The 17,554-nt window shown below is 35.7% G+C and overlaps 1 protein-coding gene across 4 annotated transcripts in view; it reads right to left on the minus strand.

Moving 5' to 3' along the window:
* Positions 1-17,554, minus strand: part of LOC129253556 (calcium/calmodulin-dependent protein kinase kinase 2-like) — a 48,897-nt gene that overhangs the window by 18,885 nt on the left and 12,458 nt on the right. For 2 of the 4 annotated variants that reach the window (XM_064109352.1, XM_064109361.1), the window contains 3 exons: positions 11,441-12,179; positions 9,417-9,518; positions 7,442-7,493 (listed from right to left, as the gene is read on the minus strand). In XM_064109352.1, the coding sequence (XP_063965422.1) occupies positions 7,442-7,493; positions 9,417-9,518; positions 11,441-12,179 (893 nt within the window). Of the gene's footprint in view, positions 1-7,441; positions 7,494-9,416; positions 9,519-11,440; positions 12,186-17,554 lie in introns of all 4 variants that reach the window. The other 2 variants (XM_064109345.1, XM_054891988.2) reach the window with 1 other exon arrangement.

The raw sequence follows: 17,554 nt of genomic DNA on the forward strand, positions 1-17,554 counted from the left end.
TTTGCCTTCAACAATGCCTCATTAGACTGTCCCGTAATCAACATCAGCTTCATAAAGAAAAGTCTACTTGGATATTAAGGATCCCATGTTTAGCAATCTATTCCTCCAGAAATTACAGGAATAATGTCTCACTGACATTGGACCGGATTCCTAACAAAGGTTCAATAGTTGCCATGGCAACATGCTGCTTTTAAAGTGGCTTGAAAGGGGAGGTGCTAGACTAATCACATGCCTTAAGACACTTAATGAGGCAAGGGGTAGTAGATCTTACTGATTATTCCTTGCTATCTAGGTATTGCTCTCCCTCTTAAGCTAGTTTTTGGTTTGAGAGCTTCACAATTAGCATCAATGGACACTCCTTGACTATAAGCATAGGCAAATCACTGACAAATAATTAAAGCCATCAAGGCAAGTACTGTCTAGTCGTTTTAACTCAAAAACATTTACATTTCTAAGCAGACCCACTATCTTTTATTCAATTCCACTCATTGAATCCTAGCAAATTTGATCATTGAAGCCATGTTGAATAAGTATCAGGCATGAGAATGATTTTCTTGAAAAATATCTGAAAGGAAATTAAACCTACGGACGGAGTTCCAGGGGCAGCGCCCCAGCGGGGGTTCAGGGGGCAGCGCCCCCTGAAGCTCCTGGGTTTTAGCATTTAAAGGGGGTATAGGAAGCCATTCTGGAGTACCAATTGTGTTTGTCTCCAGTGGCATGCTGACGCAGTGTTTTAAGACCTCTGTTGCCATACCTTATGCTGTCATTGCACCATAAGCACCAAGCTTCACCGGGATTGTACAGCTTACGAAAACAATCCCCGGCCAAATGTTGATCAGAAGTGCCTTCCAAAATTATATGGTCACACCACGACCAGTTCCATCTATTTTTGACGGATTTATCTATCTCTTTCGGGTCCGCTTTTCCCCCATCGCGATCAACGAACTTCGGTGTGGATGCCGCCATTTTGATACTAGAGACTGAATTAAAGCCACCGCACGATTTTCGCTCGCATCGTTCATGTCAGTGGTGCGACCGAAGTAGTAGTAGTGCGCGGTGCAGTCTTGCGCTCCGTGCGTGTTGCTGCTTGAGCTAGCGTAGCCAGCAACGGATCGATCATATCAGTGCGTTCCCCGCCGGCGCGGCCCGGTAAGGATTCAGCCTCGCGGTGACTCGCTACCCCCCAGATATTATATCACATTCACATCAAACTCGGCGACCACAGATTTTGATGGGAAAAAATCGGATAATTCTCATGCCTGAAGTATATCATTATCGTAAAATACAAATGGTACAACTACATGTAGCAGGAATATATATAAAACAAACAAAATTGTAAAACCAAAATACCTCAGACATAAAATATTATAATACTCATACTCATCAAAGTAAGAGATTTTGTTATAGGATTGTTTTTTTCTTATTTTTACACCTTCTTTACACTTCATCAACTTCAGAAAATTATCCTAATAAAATAGAAATAAAGACCAACTTGTACCATCATTGCCTTCACACTGTGAAACTGACACCTAATTAATTTGATTAAATATTGTCAATCGTTAAAAAGTGTCTGATTTTAAGTTTCACTATGTTTATTTATACCACAAATATATACTTCACTAAAGATTCCAAGAACCTATCCAAGAAAATTCCAGAAAAGAATTCAGATTACCCTACAAGCTTTATACGACAAGTATCACTTTCATGCAAAAAAAAGTATAATCGTCTATATAAATAAACTGATAATTATATAACACATCATATAAGCCAGTTCGTAGTTCCACTCTGCACATGATCAGAGGAAGGTCATTGGTACTTAGGTGACATGGTGATTTAAAATTTAATGAGATAAGCACCAACTTTGATGTCTTGATTATTCATAAATTCTTTTGCATCGTGTTTTTCATTTATATCCCCCCAAAAAACAATGCGTCAACAAACGACTGGTATTTCAGTTTGCCAAGTACATTGTACAACGTCAAGTACATTGTACAACGTGCTATAAAATGCATTCAAAGTAAAAATGCAACAATACCTTCATAGAGTGTTCATTGGTGTGCTATTCTAGTCACCTAGTCTATTCAATTTCTTCATACTGCTATGTTAGGCATGCTTACGTAATATCTTAAAAGAAATGAAAGGTCATTTGACCAAAATTGCCCATGAAGTAACTACAAACTGGTCTATTGATCCCAAATTGATTGGTCCCTTTAATTCTGCCATCACATTGTGTGTAATGGTCATGTGACTGAGCTCAAAGTCTGTTATCACTGACAGTCACATCCATCATCAAAATGTCAACAGACAAGCCAAACAGACAACTTAACACCTTCTGCAAATTATGGATCAGCAGTGCCCCATGTGCCCTTCTGGTATTAAAGGCAAAGATCAATTAATGGATGCTGCAAATAATCTGCTCACAGCCACTTCATGAAAGCACAATGAAATGCAAAATGGTCAGTTAAGTGTATCAGGTTGAAAAGAAATGATTTGTAATAATGTGTTGTTTTTTTCTTTATGTGGATCTTGTAATAGGTCTATTGTAGCTTGTCATCTACCCAATGTTATTCTGAAATGTTATAAAATCTCAATAAGTTGGACAATCAATTGGTGTCAGTTATGCAAATCATATCATGTATCCTCTTCTAAACTTGGTTTCAAGAATCCAGCTTCGTCTTTATGAAATTCCAAGTGAGAATTGAACTTCTTTATTTTTATCTTTCTCTCTATCTCTCTCTCTCTGTCTCTGTCTAGTTGAAAATTTGATTTTTTTTCTTTTCTTTCTTTCTCTCTCTCTGTTTCTCTTACCTGACTTTGCCTTCATACAGTTTTTCTCTTTCCCTTTTTACATAATACCCTTTTATTGATTTTTTTACTCTTTTATCTTCTTTCTCCCTTTATCTTCTCTCTCTCTCTCTCTCTCTCTTTAATGACTTACATTTCTGTCCTCTTGTTCTCTTCCTCTTCTCTATCACTGCCCCTTTCCTTCCCCTCTATTACATTCCATTTGACCCTTATTTCCATCTCTATCCCCGTTTCCTTTCCTCTAATGCTCTTATAAGAAGTGTTTTTAAATCCTAAAATAGAACCTCTAGAACTAAAGAGATAACACTCAAAGCATCCCATCCCACTGTCACTACCATACCTCTTTTTTTCTCTCTCTCTCTCTCCCTCCGATCTTCTTCTCATTCAACATCACTTTTGGTCTTTCCCTCCCCTTTCTCTACATTTCCCTTCCTCTAGCTCTTTACCTGTATGTTTTTACTCCCTCAGTTTACAACACGGTTAGCGATGAATTGTACGCTTGATTTTCACGATTGATAGTACATTGTAGCTAATGGAATCAATCGTAGAAAAATCATTGCTAAGATTTGTGTTACAAGCCTCTGATTAGATAATTTTCAAATTTGGTTGTTTACTTTTCATTGCATGGATCATCATCCCAGTACAACCTTTTTTTGGTCAATTATTACATACCAAAGCTCGTCAATTTTAGTTCCCTCGTAATGCCCAAAGTTGTCAAAACTTGGGAGGAAAGATCTTTGCTCATGCGTTGTATCTCTGTGGGGGTCTTTCAAAACCTTTTCCTTTTCATTTGACTACTTTAGGCATTTTGAGTGGATTTGGCACTTATAAGTCACATAATTATCATCACTATTATTATTGTTTCCTCCAATGCCTCAAGATTTTGTACTCCATATCTGTGTCTAGTTCCTTGTCCCCCACTATCGCCCCCCTTACCATCGATCCCTTCCCTCACGCCTCTTTTCTCTATCGATATCACTATCTCTCTCTCACACACACCCTCATGTCCCGTTTCTCCTCCGCCGTCTCTCTTCCTCTCTCTCGCTCGCTCAGGACATGAGATGACTTCTACACACCATCCATCCACACAGATTCGGCAGAATACAGGAGCACAGTTTATCACCCACATTTGGAATGACATGCACGGAGGGCAAGATTACGGACCCAAATTCAATTTGGCACACATTACCTTTGCAGGCTCACACTTGCCTCACTGGGCAAATATCCATGAATATGGACATCACAGTGTGGATTTCTATCCCGCTTGCATGCTTCCAAGGCACGGAAGGTCAAAGCCGGGCAATGCAATGATTTTAAGAGTTATCCCCGAATCTCCCTCCTACATAAAGCCACAACCAAGTGGGCATGCATGCGCAGACAAATTATGACAGGAAGTTCAGTGGATAACTAGAGCAAAGAGCATCAACAGTGTATTATGAAACAACAAATTAAAAAGGGATTCTGAATTCATTTCAAAGAGCAGGGTTGTACATAGGAGAAAATGTAAGCAAGGATGTGCAGAGAAAGGGGAAAGTGTGGAATCAACACATCTATACCAGTAATGTGTTTTATCAAAACAACAAATGTTTGAAGGTGAAGCCGTCTATCATCTTTAAAGTTTTCTTATTATCATATGATTGTTGTTTTATCTGAATTTCTAGTACCTAGATAATAACATTCCTCTTTCCATGTATTAGACGAACAATAATAAACAATCAAACTGTTCTTATTGTTCTGTCCATCCTAAATTGAATATATCGATTCAACAACAAAAAATGTGTAAAAAAAGTGTAAGGAATAGCTGGAATACACTCATAACAAAACAAAAAGAAGAAAAAAACCTCTTACAAAGCAAAAGAAATTTCTGATCTATATATAAGTTATTCATTGTCTGATGACAATTGGTAATTTCTTCAAGTTAATCAAAGCCTTTGAGAATCTATTATTCACCAATTGAAATTCATACTTATATCAGTGAGTCTCCTGAATTTCAACAAGCTTACATTAATTTTTATAAATTTTCGTTATGATTTGATCTTGTGAATGAGATCACTGGCAAAAGCTAAATGCCAACCTCTCTCTCTCTCTCTCTCTCTCTTGGTGACTTCGGGAAGCTTTTTCTCACTAGGAGTCGATAGAGATGGCAAAGGCTCAAATACTTGGGATGATTTTGTTTAATTTAATTATTGTAGGATGATGGAGATAGCGAGTGTGCTGGGGTAAGAGGAGGGTTGGGTTTGATTTGGAAGAGGTGAAGATGGTAAAAATGATGTTTGATTAAGAGTTTGGAGTGAAGAAGGCATTGATATATTAAAGATGACAAAACTTAACTTTTCACAATGGGGAGTTGGGACATAAAAACAGTTTCTTTACTTTCTTTTTCTTTTTGAGGGAGAAGGAGCATTCCAAAAACATCTTCTTTGTCGATGAAATAAGAGTTCAGTTGTTTAAATCCATTTAAGGATACAAATTAAAGTATTCATGTAGTTGTAAAACAAATATTTGACATCTGATTATGTTCAGAAGAAAGTGAAGTTGGAAGAATAAGGATGGAATGAAGCAATATGTTTTAGATTTATATGATTGTGGATCCTTTAATTTACACATCACAGATTCATGACATAAAATGAACTGCACCTCTAAATGAATGTTACTTCTTCAACAAGATAATAAATGTCATCTACAACCTCGAGCCATTCTTGATCTTAAAAACCATACTGAACTATTTTCAGCTATCAGCCCACCATTGTATTTAATCTATGGTTCGTGTTTAAGGAGTCTAATATCCAATGCAGAGAGAGAGAGAGATCCTTGGTCAAGGGTATCCCCAGTGTCCCTTGAAAGACCTCTCCTACTGGTGATGGTGAAGGTTAACACCAATTGAGGGTTATCAGAGGGCAGAGCCTGGATGGGGGCCCTATCTCAGATGGAATTATGTGTGACACATCCCTAATCGGTTGGCCACATGCCCAATCACATAGACACACAGATCCTCTCTGTCACATTCTCAGACTGGCGATAAGTGGCCGAGTGCGAGTGAGCGGCTTGTGCATTTCAATCTCTGCAGGCGCTGTTCACATGTGTGAATTGAACCTAGGGTCCTATCTACAAAGGCATGATTTGAACTTTGAAAACAAAAACATATGTAGAGAATGGGTGTTTGAGTGTCACCATTACAGCCCCTTTGCATTCTATTCACATTTTCATTATAGCATTTTCTGCTTTGAAATTCTCATGCAAATTTAGTTATATATCCAAGCATCTAAAAAAATTCTTGGGGGCAAATACATGTAGGTATAACAGAAAGAAAGGAATTTTATTGTTTCTATGAATGAATATTCCTACATGTTCTTTGATTCACTGAAACTTTGTTCTCATTTGGATATATCCCCATCAATCAAAATACATACATGTTAAATCATATTATCTTTGCCTTATATCTCGGAAATTTATGAGAATGCAGTCATTATGATTCTACATTTTTGTTAATGTAAACTCTTTTAACATTTAAAAGCCATAATGAATAGCACTGGTGTTTGACCCTTAAATGCACTGCCTGATTGGCTGATCACATGTGGAAATTATGTGCTGAGATACATCATCTTTATATGAACAAACAATTTATGGCATTGTTGGAGATCTGAAGAAGAATGTGTTATGTAACTGTCAAAACATTTCATTTTCAAGAATTAATGTTCTTGAACCAGAAAAACAAAAGTATAAAAATTAAAGGTATTGTCTAAAGACTTGTCAAATATGACGCACACTATTTGTGGATTTACAATGCGTCATGCCATAACTGAACACTATTTCTTATAAGGACATGTAATTAGTGGCAGAAAGGTGTGTCAATCAATATATCAAGACACTGAATAAGAGTTTCCCTTGACTAAGTTTGAGATTAATGTTAATCCACAGTGAACATCCCTCAATTCGTCAATTTCACTTTCAGCCAACTTGGCAAGCATTCTGACTCTTGCTTATCAAATAGACATGACATCACACAGACATGTGGGGCTTTAGAATGATAATCCACCTGTCTTAAAGCCAGACATTAACTGCTTCCTATAATTCTGAAGATTGGACAGCCAAAATTTTTAAATAACCTATATGCATAGGTTATAACAAAAAATAATAAGAGATACAGGAATGTGTACAGGGCTAAAGAGAGAGGGAGGGAGAGAGAGATAGATAGGGCATGGAGATAAACAATTTTAAAATATATTCAGCACCAAAATATTTTGTTTACAAAAATGACTTAAATAAAAAAAACTACTGAATAACTAGTTACTGCATCTGTATGCCCTTGTCAACATAAAGGCTTGCATCAAATGTTCACTCTTTCGTGCATTTGTCCTCAGAAAGAGATTCTAAACGGTGGCAAAGTTATTTAAGGCTATTTTCATTCAGCCTGATGTCACTACCATCAATAATAATAGCAGGGCCCGCTGGTAGAACAGTTTTCGAAACTGAAGTGGCTACCCTGGGTAAATATACCTATATTATTATTATTGTCATTGTCATTGCAATCACCACTCTCTCCTCCTCCTCATCATCATCAACATCACCATGATCTTATAATCTCTCTCTCATCATCAGAACCACCATCATTTTAAGCCTATACCCGTCTACTCACTTGCAAATCCTCCTTTCTTGATAAGTTTCTTCTTGGATAGGATTTTCATTGCCTGAAAAGAGAAAGACCAAGATACATACCTAAAATCCAGAAGTTGTGGTCACTTTTTCAATCCATAACAGAATATAAAACATATTATTGTTCCCAGCAAGTCTCACATTGCGAATACAGCTGGTAATGACCTAAAGTTTTGCACACTATTTCTGATGCCATGAATACATACAAATTCATGAACATATAACTGAGCAATGTTTCAGGATTATTCCACACTTAATTTACAGTTCATTCATAAACTTTTTTTTATTCAATCATAACTAATCATTTTTTCCAAAAGTATAATTGCTTCACAACTAAGCTTGTATCATAAATAAAAAAATGACAAATTTGGATAGGGTATATGATTTAAGTTAGCATGATTTATCAATTTCATGAATAATAATGATAAAAATAAATACATGTAGATCCTAAATACACATAAGTGCTGCATATTATTACCCCTGCTTTAACATTCTTTGTAGAATAACAAGCAGAATTCTCAAAGTAACAATTACTATTTCCTACCAACCATGTTACCCCCCCCCCCCCTGTTGTGTTGTTGTGATACTTGTATTAAGCTTTTTTATCTATAAATGTTAATGTGATCTTTGTACAGTTTTATATAAAAATTGTACTAGGTGAATAAAAATAAAATAAATGATAAACACCATCCTAAAAAAACATTCAAATAAACAAAGTTACATTAATATTGCACTTTATTTGCTATACAATTATTTCAACCTCTACATGTATGTACAGCAGGCAAAACAAGGGTTTTTAGACAAAGCCAACAATTTTTCTTTCACATGTGAACAGGGTGATATTGGAAAGCAAAGAAGGTGCCATTAGTTAAGTGAGCCTTATTTGGCATTGACAGACAATTTGCAATTAGCTAATTACACATGAAATGCTCCTGAGAGAAAGGGCATGTCGGCCTATCGCGGACACTTGACCGCATTCTATGTTGCACCGGATACTCATTTTTATGAATATACTTAAAGGAAAGGTCTGCTGATAACACAGCTCTTTTAAAAAATGAGTGGCAATATTAAAAGGAGATTGGGGAAAAGTCATACCGTAGATAAGAAAGTTTATTCAAGTTTCTTTATATCACCAACTTATGGAATACTTTAAATATTTAAGTGATATTGACATTGTGGTGTATTAAATATCATTTCTTCCAAATTTATTCAACAATTTTATTCTACTATTTACATGTAGATGCAAAAGAACATCAGAACTAATTTACTTCACAGTAATTTGGATCATAACATAATATTTTGTGCACATCCACAGGTAAACAAAAATTAAATCAAAACTAAAGGAAACCATTCATGCCCTTGTTCGATCTCATCATTCCAAATGATAAAAATCTTACAAGGGAAGTGAAAATTAGTATTGAATTACTTTTTAATAGTTCATTAAAGCTTTCCCAGCAATAGCTTCTGTCTTATATCTCTACAGATAATAGGGGAACTATAGGGTTGTTGTGAAGTTTCATTTCAGAATAAAGTGAGGTTAAGGATTAGAGTTACTATATATTTTACATGTAAGTGTGACCTACAGCTGAGAGCAGATTTCCATTGGAAAAATTGTTGCAAGAGAAAATGTATTGATTCAATAAAAATAAAGAATGATACAGAGTACTAATAAAGAGCTGTTATGTTAGAAGCCCAAATAACCTTGTTTTCTGCAATTTTGATCTATCAATTGAAAATGTACAAACGTCATTTGAGACTGATTGCTAGTAACTTTCCTGCAACATCCTCTAAGGCTATGAGAACTCCTCCAGCCCCCCCCCCCCTCCGATTTCTCAATTAGGACATCCACTTCTGATACCCTGTCTAAAAGCTTGACTGGAGGGCTTTTCAGGCCAATTGAATGTAAGTGCCCCCTTTAATGGAGGAAATATTCAGAGTTGTGTATTTGTTTTACTTACATAGTGTGTATCGTCTTCCTCGTTATAGGCCAGCTTTACTACTCCATAAGAACCCTTGCCGATCTCATCTTTCAAGTGGTACTGATTCAGCTGCACATAGTTCTGGTAACATTTCAAGACAATGAGAGAAAGAAGAAAGGAGACTGTTATTCTAGATTACGAAGGTGTTGAACAAGTCTGGGGTGTTCTTCCAGTGTAAGATATATTATATATCACAGCAGAGATTCCAGTTTTATTGTATGTTATACACAAAATAAAAATAATCACATCTATTCCTTTTCTACAGAATTTTTTTAAATCTCAGAAAGGAAGTTGAATCCAGGGTAATCACTTTAAGGGGAATGATCAGTCATACAAATAAATAAACAAGAAAAATAAAAGCAGAATGAATGCAGATCTGCAAAGGATGTATTGCATGGTTCATTTCAAAATTATACCACACTTTGAAAGCATGTCACAAAGAGAGACGTAAGGACATGATAGGAAACAGCCAGAACACAATAGACATGTATCAAAACAGACAAACACACATAGACGGAGAGCAAGCAAGACAACACACTATCTTGAAACAGCCCCTGTTTACACCACCACAATTTCTTTATTTGTACAAAATTCTATCAATTAAGCTTTGTAGAATAGGGTTCACAACTAGATTTGAATGACAGGCTGCATTTTAAACTCAAACATCCCATAAATATTGTAGCTTTATGGTACTTAAGTGTATAACATGGTGCCTATATGTGCAATAATGGCATACAAAGAGTTAATAGAAATATGACAACACAAGGTTTATCATGCAAAATTTGCAACATATGTGAGAAAGACTCTAATATTTTGCACCAGTCTTTGCAAAAAAAAAAATCATCCGAATGAACAAGAGTAACTTTTGCAAGTGATGCCTTTGTATAAGGTAATAGATTCCTTTACAATTTTTCTTTAAAAAATAGTTTTGGGTAAGAATTATTTTGTGTGCATGCACTATAATGGGTCCAACCATAGAGGAAGTTATTTCAATGCCATGTACTACAGTGTTGACAAGGTCCCACCTGAGACCTACCCGAAATAGAAATTGGTTGGGCACTCTAGGAGAAATTTCTCAAATCTAGTTTGTCTCAAGGCAGAGGTGAAATTAATTGTTTGCCTAAGCCTGGGAACTATTGAGTGGATAAAACCAAGGGGTGGGTGCAGAAGACCATGGGAGAAAAACTACTGCATTTAAGAACTGTTTCATGTTTTTTTTTTAATACATTGACAGATAAAGTAATAAAAACAATTGAAAAACTCATATGATTTCAACAAAAACTGTCCATAAGACACTTGCATTTCATTAAACGATTTTACAGGTATTGGATTAGACAGAACAACACTTGAAAAAAACAATTGAGAACAAACATCACCTTAAAAGAAAACAATTAAGAACAAGCATCATCTTTAAAAAACAAATTGTTGAACATTTCTTTTAACAAACATGGAATCCCCTAAATTGAATGAAAATGTCATATTCTAAAACATAATCAGGATATAAAGTTATAATACTACCACTTCTATAAAAAAAATCTTTCATATTTAAAAAAAAATGTATTAACACTTTCACATCTACTTTAGATCACAAATGCATGAAAATCTTTTTTTTTTTTTATGAAGTTGCTTTAGAATTTCAAAAAAAATATAAAGAACTTGTTCTTTATTCTTTGGCATATTAAGCACTCTAAACATGTTGAGGCCACTAAGGATGAATTTTGATTTGATTTGATATATTTTATTTAAACACGGTAAAAAGCCCTCGATCAGCCAATGGCTGGTTTTCAGAGAGGCCGTGCAATATACAAACAATATAAATTTTAAAAGAGGAAGTCTGAGGACTCAAAAGGTAAAATGTTTTCAGCTGAATTAAAGCTATCAGTGGCACTGGAAATAGCTCTAGCTTAATATGTGTCAGAAGACCATGTCTATCTGGTTATGATGATATCCAATTGACAAATTTGTCCTGAGAAGTTTGAGTGAGGAAGGTACAAGATACTAACCAATTTGTCTAGGATGGAGATGGTTCTGGACTCCTTGGTAGGTGGCCGTTTGGTGCGGGGTGAGGCACATGGGGATCCAGACGGTGAACCATAAGGGGAGTAGGGCAACGACGGGTAGATCCGCCGCGATACAGGCACTTGCTTTGGAGCACTTGAAGATGATCCGTTGGGGACAGACAGCATTTGTGACGAAAGGATCTGGGTGGGATTATCGGCACTGATACTTTTAACAACTATTCTTCCTCGTGGACTGGTTGATGTTATGTCACGTGGCCCACAGCTCAAGGGCCTACCAGTGACATCCACGATGGGCATGGCACTGCTAACAGGTCGCACCCCATGGTGGTATGTACAGTCCTCCACCTCTGACTGGCTGTGGGATCGTATCCTAGTGTCCAACGCCAGGTATGGACGACCTCGCACCAGCTCGTGGTGCTGCTGCCATGATTGAAAGTTCGGCGTGGATTCTGACAGGGTCACGTCATCGTCATCATCGTCGTCGTCCGCATCACCCGCCGTGAAAACAACTTTTGTTTCTGATTCCATAGTGTCCATTTTCTCCTCTTCCTCCTGAGTACTCTTGGTGTGGTCGCTAAGCAACGCTACATGGGATGCATCTTCTGTTTCCATTCCGTCTCCGTTCTCTCTTCTCACTGCTGTATGTTGCTCTTTGGCTGCTAAGGATTTGGGAGTAACACCAAATGAAATTTGCCCTTCAGACAAGACTTGCTTCCCATTTCTGTTACTGGAAGGAAATAAGAAAAAAGATTTTATATCATTAAATTGTTTGCTAAAACAGAGTCCATCGCAGGAATATTGGCAATCAATATAAATATTGATCACACCTACAAGCAGTATATTAGTCATCAGATATCAATAATGATTTAACATTCTACTTGCTATAAATAATCAATATAATACAATATAATGGATTCATGATTGCTTAAAATGAAAATTCATGCCTCCCTTAATGGCAAGACCGGAAAGGTGTTACACACCTGATTTCTTAAATGTCAAAACAAAGACATTTCTACCTATAACATGGTGACCCTAAATCTCCTAATATTATTTCCACTCTTATGCATACTTGGACTAAGTATGAAGCTACATGTAATCCATCATATTGTCGGCGGTCATCTGAATCGTTCATCCGAACCGTCGAATCACACATACAACGGTGCAAACCCATTTCAGAGAAAATCGACTTCAAAGTTTACTATAATTTTCACTTAGTTCCCCAGCCTTACAACATATTCATTGCTTGAAAAATACATGGTTGGAAAGACCAAGAAAATTGCTTGACATTGGTATCTTTAAGGATCCGAGAAAATATGGCAAAAGAGCTACATGCTTGTAATTTTGGTTTGAGCGACTTAGATTTCCCTGTACAAAATCGCCATAGGGAAAAAGCGATACGTTTTGACTGACCGGGATTTCAATGCACGAGATCAGTCAAAACGTTGTATCACTTTTCACGTGCAAAGTCAATGAAGTGCCCAGTGCCGATACGACGGTTTGGTTGACTGCGCGCATTGAAATCGCGGTCAGTCAAAACATCATATCGCTCTGTTACAGTACACGTGTTCCAATGGGATTTACGCATTTTATTAAAAATTTGTATGGCATCGCCGTGAAAATCTTCTCATATGTCAGAAAATAAAATAAATTGCTGCCTATAAATTTAGTAATGAATAGAGTAGGACTTGTACTTTCATTTTCTGCAAATATCTCAAAATCAATTTTTTTGACCAAAATTGACTGATACGACGGTTCAGATGGCCGCAGACGATATAGTTCTGAAGCTATCAACAAAAATGAGAATGGGTAACAACCTGAAAACATTATGCCTCTGACATCTAACCATCCTGTGGGCAGAGGAGAGGTATAAAAATCTCGTACACAGAAAAAAATTGTTTTATAATGGAATGATTATTACAATAACATCTGGGGCCTGTAACACAAAGCTTAGCAATGATCGTAGAACAATTTTCTATGATTGATTGCATTGACTACAATGTACAATCAATCTTGAAAATCAAGCGTATGATCAATCGCTGACCTTTGTGTTACGGGACCCAGATCAACTCACTGTACAGATGAAGTTCAGTATAAATAGATTGTAGTTGAAAAACCTTTGAAGCGCTATCTTTACTTCATAACACAGCACTACAATCACTATGAATATCTATCACATTTATTCTTCATCTTATTTCCATTGTAAATTGTAATCCAAGGAACCTTTTATTCAATTGAAGCTAATCTATAAAAAGGTTTTGTCAATCCTTAGAGCTGGGTAAAAGTAGAAGACTTTTATGATTTTGTTTTCAGTGTTACTTGATCATAATTAAATATCACGGTGCATTGCTATCATATTTTCCTATATATACATTGTAAACAGGATTATAGCACTTTCAATTAAACCAAGCAAGTAAATCATGATTTAATAATTAAAACTAATCATCTGTTTCCCAATAACAAATGTAAATTCAAAACACCAAACGCTTGAGAGTGAATGCCCCTAGCAACTTTCCAGCAAAATTAAATCAAGTGTCAAGTAAAAAGGCAAAGGCACAAAGATATATGTAAAATTCAAAGTCATCATCATAGAGGCTGAGGGGGTAGCCCCCCCCCCCCTTAGCAATAAAATAAAAGTGGGCAAAGAAGATCATTATTATTTCACAACCCGGTATGTAGGTCGTCATGAACACCACCAGCTTTCCTAAAGGATCATGGGATAATTCTGCCCGCCTGTAATAAACTTGAAAAATCAGCACATTAATTTGCCATCATGCTCCTAACCCTTCAAAGGTTAGACTGTTCATTATTCACACCCTCCAATAAGTATACCCTAAGACGACCCCCCCCCCCCCCCCGGAAGCTTGTGAGTGTGACCATTTTGCCTGATATGAGCCAGTCAGTCGGGATGTATCCAGCATTTGTTTTATAGATTGTTCAAACATCTTTTATAGGAGGTTATTACTGTAAAAATAGGACTCTTTGAAAAATAAATAAATTTAAAAAAAAATTCTTTTCCAGGTGAGCTTCAAACTTATTCTTTCCAGAGAAGCAAGCATTGATAAATTCCTCTTTTTTAATTCTATATTTCCTAATTAAAATGACAGCAAGGAAGACTGCAAGTCACTTGAATACCTTGGATGACATTCAAGCCCTGCATATTGTACTAACTAGAGAAGTTCTAAATAGAAAAAAAAAATACATTTTGTCAAATTAGTTTTTTACAATATAGTTACTGTATTATGATAACTGTATATTCAGTATGATGAAATGATTATCATGAATCTTGTATTAATTAGTAAGTTACCTTAAACATAGAGTAGCAGTTTCTCTATTAAAATGATATGAATTTTCAAAGTCATTGTTAGATTGTGAATAGTGTACTTCAGTGATATTCAAAGGCAAGAATAAAGACAAGATATAATATAAAACATCAGAAAATAATGTCATAAAAACTACCACATATCTGATCTGGTGCTAACATTTAGCATCTGGCAAATAAATACAATTTTTAATTTTAGCCTATTTTACACTGTAGTAAAAGGGAAATGAATGTTATATAAATGTCAATGGAGGAAGGCCTCATTTTTTTACTAAATTTTAAAGAATTCTGTTAGAGCTAAATGAGATAAACCTCATGTTACTCTAAAAGATGGAACTAAAAACATTTGAATTGATCAACAAATAGAGAAAACTACATTTTTTTACCTTTTTGAAAAATGTGCATAAATTAGCATGCATAATGAGTTAAAAATTTGGTGTAGATTTGAATTCCCGCCTACTGCTATTATAATTTATTAAGCAAAAGAATTGAAATTGGTCATGAAATGACGAAGAAGAAGCATTTACAAACTGTGGGCGGACAACAAATGGTACACACCATGCCCTGGCCTGTAGGGCCAGATGAGCTTCAAATTTATTTTGATCAACTTGTAACATGGTGGTGGAGTACAGTATTTTTCGAAGACCCACGGACCCATTAATCACAATGCACGGTATATAATATAAAAACAGGGCCTTATTTTGCCTCTCTCTTCCTTATTTTTTTTTGAGGGACTGCCAGTACAATCACTATTTAATGATAACTGTAAAGTATTGATGCAGTTCAGTCATATCTAGGGGAGGGATGAATGATTGCTGGTAGTTTCTATCCAAACTGTATGATTAAGAGGCCGTTCTCATTACACTTTCTAAAACTAGTTTACTGGAAACCGATTCAAAAAACCACTTTGGAAGATCGCTTTGCTAGCGTTCCCACTTGATAACACGAAAGCGGTTTTCAAAATCACTTCACGTAAAGCACTTTTGTTGCTATGGAAACGCTCTCAGTGGGGTGACACGTTCGCGCGAAATTCGAAACCGCAGCATGGGCATTCTACACCTGTCGTGTGGAGTAGCGCGCTCAAAATGTGTGAAGATCGCTTCCCGAAGAATGGTTGTGTCCTCACTTACGCTAAAACCAGTTTAACGAGGCAAAGCGATCTTGAAAACTACATCGCGAGGTGGTTTTCCAAACTGGTTTGGAAGATCGTTTGGAAGATCGCTTCCAAGACCGCTTCGACCGTTCTCACTACGCGTTAAACTAGTTTCCACTAAACTAGTTTCCAGTAAACTAATTTTAGGAACGTAGTGAGAACAGTCTCTATGGTGCCAAGAATCTTGTGACCCTATGCTTTCACATTATAAAATAGAAATAAATGTTTGTTTGAAGCCAGAAGGTGTTTACACTTGTATTATTTTTATAATTACATTTATATAGCAAACATACAAATTCTTCTGCATGATTAGCAGCCTTTCAAAGAATTCAAAACAAATGAATAATTCAAATCAATTAATTCACAGGGCCCCCTGAAAAACAGTTCCTAGAATACTGAAAGGGCCACCCTGCATAAATAAAATGAAATAAATAAATAAACTGAGTACATAAAGTAATTGAACTCCAGGTTGAAAAATCTTCAGGGAATTTCCTGTACAGAAGATTGAATAATTGTGTTCTTTAATGTTTTTTCATGATATTTCACAATATCATGTACTGTAAAAGGTACACACCAGAGATACATGTATCCTCTTACATGTAAGATGCCTTTAATTTAAAGCTATGACCCAAAACAGCGTAAATGTTCATGCCAAAAAAAAATCCAGTATCTGTGTGTGAATGTCTATCTTATTTCTTATAATTTGGTAATTTGGATGATTCCCAATCTTTTAAGATAAACATGCACACTCTATGGTACATAATCAACATTTTTCAATGACTTCAAATCAGTATCTCTCATTACTCAATCTCATTTAGCTAAATTCATCAAGGTACACATGTAGATACTGATTTTTTACTACCAAATCTTCTTTAATTACAAAGAACATGGCTTGAAAACAGATACAAAAACAAATTTCAAATTAGCATAAAGAAAAAAATTAGAAATTACAGGCGTAGCATATTAAGACATAACATGGTTAACTGATCTTGAGAGATTGAAAATCTTTTTCTTGTACCAAAAATTATGATATATTATAAGGAATATTTCAGAGTAACCAACTGCTCTATATCCTTTTAAATCATATTTGTTACAGTTCTAATTATAATACATTCCAACTGTCAGGTACTACATATGTACGCAAATCATACATTTATCTTAATATTGATAATATTACCATCAAGAACTTCCATTGAATTCAGTATTCTCTGAGTATGATATAACTAATAAATGTGATGATGCGTTACATGTATCAGGGAAATAAATGAGGTTTTTAGAAAAACTATATCTTGGTGAAACACACCCAAAGAAACAAACATTCATAATTATGTTCTACATAGCAACATGTAGGCTATATTATATAGTACACATATCAACTACTCTCCAAGTGGAAAATTGTACATGTAATGCCTGCAAAAATTCATAAAACCCTGCAATTATGCATTTGTCATAAATCAACAATGAATTTTTTATAAACTATGGATTTTTTTTCTATTATGAAGAACATGGCTTTGCTTTTATAGTGTATTTTTCAGGGCTTCAATTGTGCATCATATTTATTCATTGATAGAAATTGTACATGGAGGCCTACAGGTACATGTATATATGCGGTTTGATGCTTGAA

The sequence above is a fragment of the Lytechinus pictus genome, chromosome 2, assembly GCF_037042905.1.
Source record: "Lytechinus pictus isolate F3 Inbred chromosome 2, Lp3.0, whole genome shotgun sequence".
In the NCBI taxonomy this organism is placed as follows: Eukaryota; Metazoa; Echinodermata; class Echinoidea; order Temnopleuroida; family Toxopneustidae; genus Lytechinus; species Lytechinus pictus.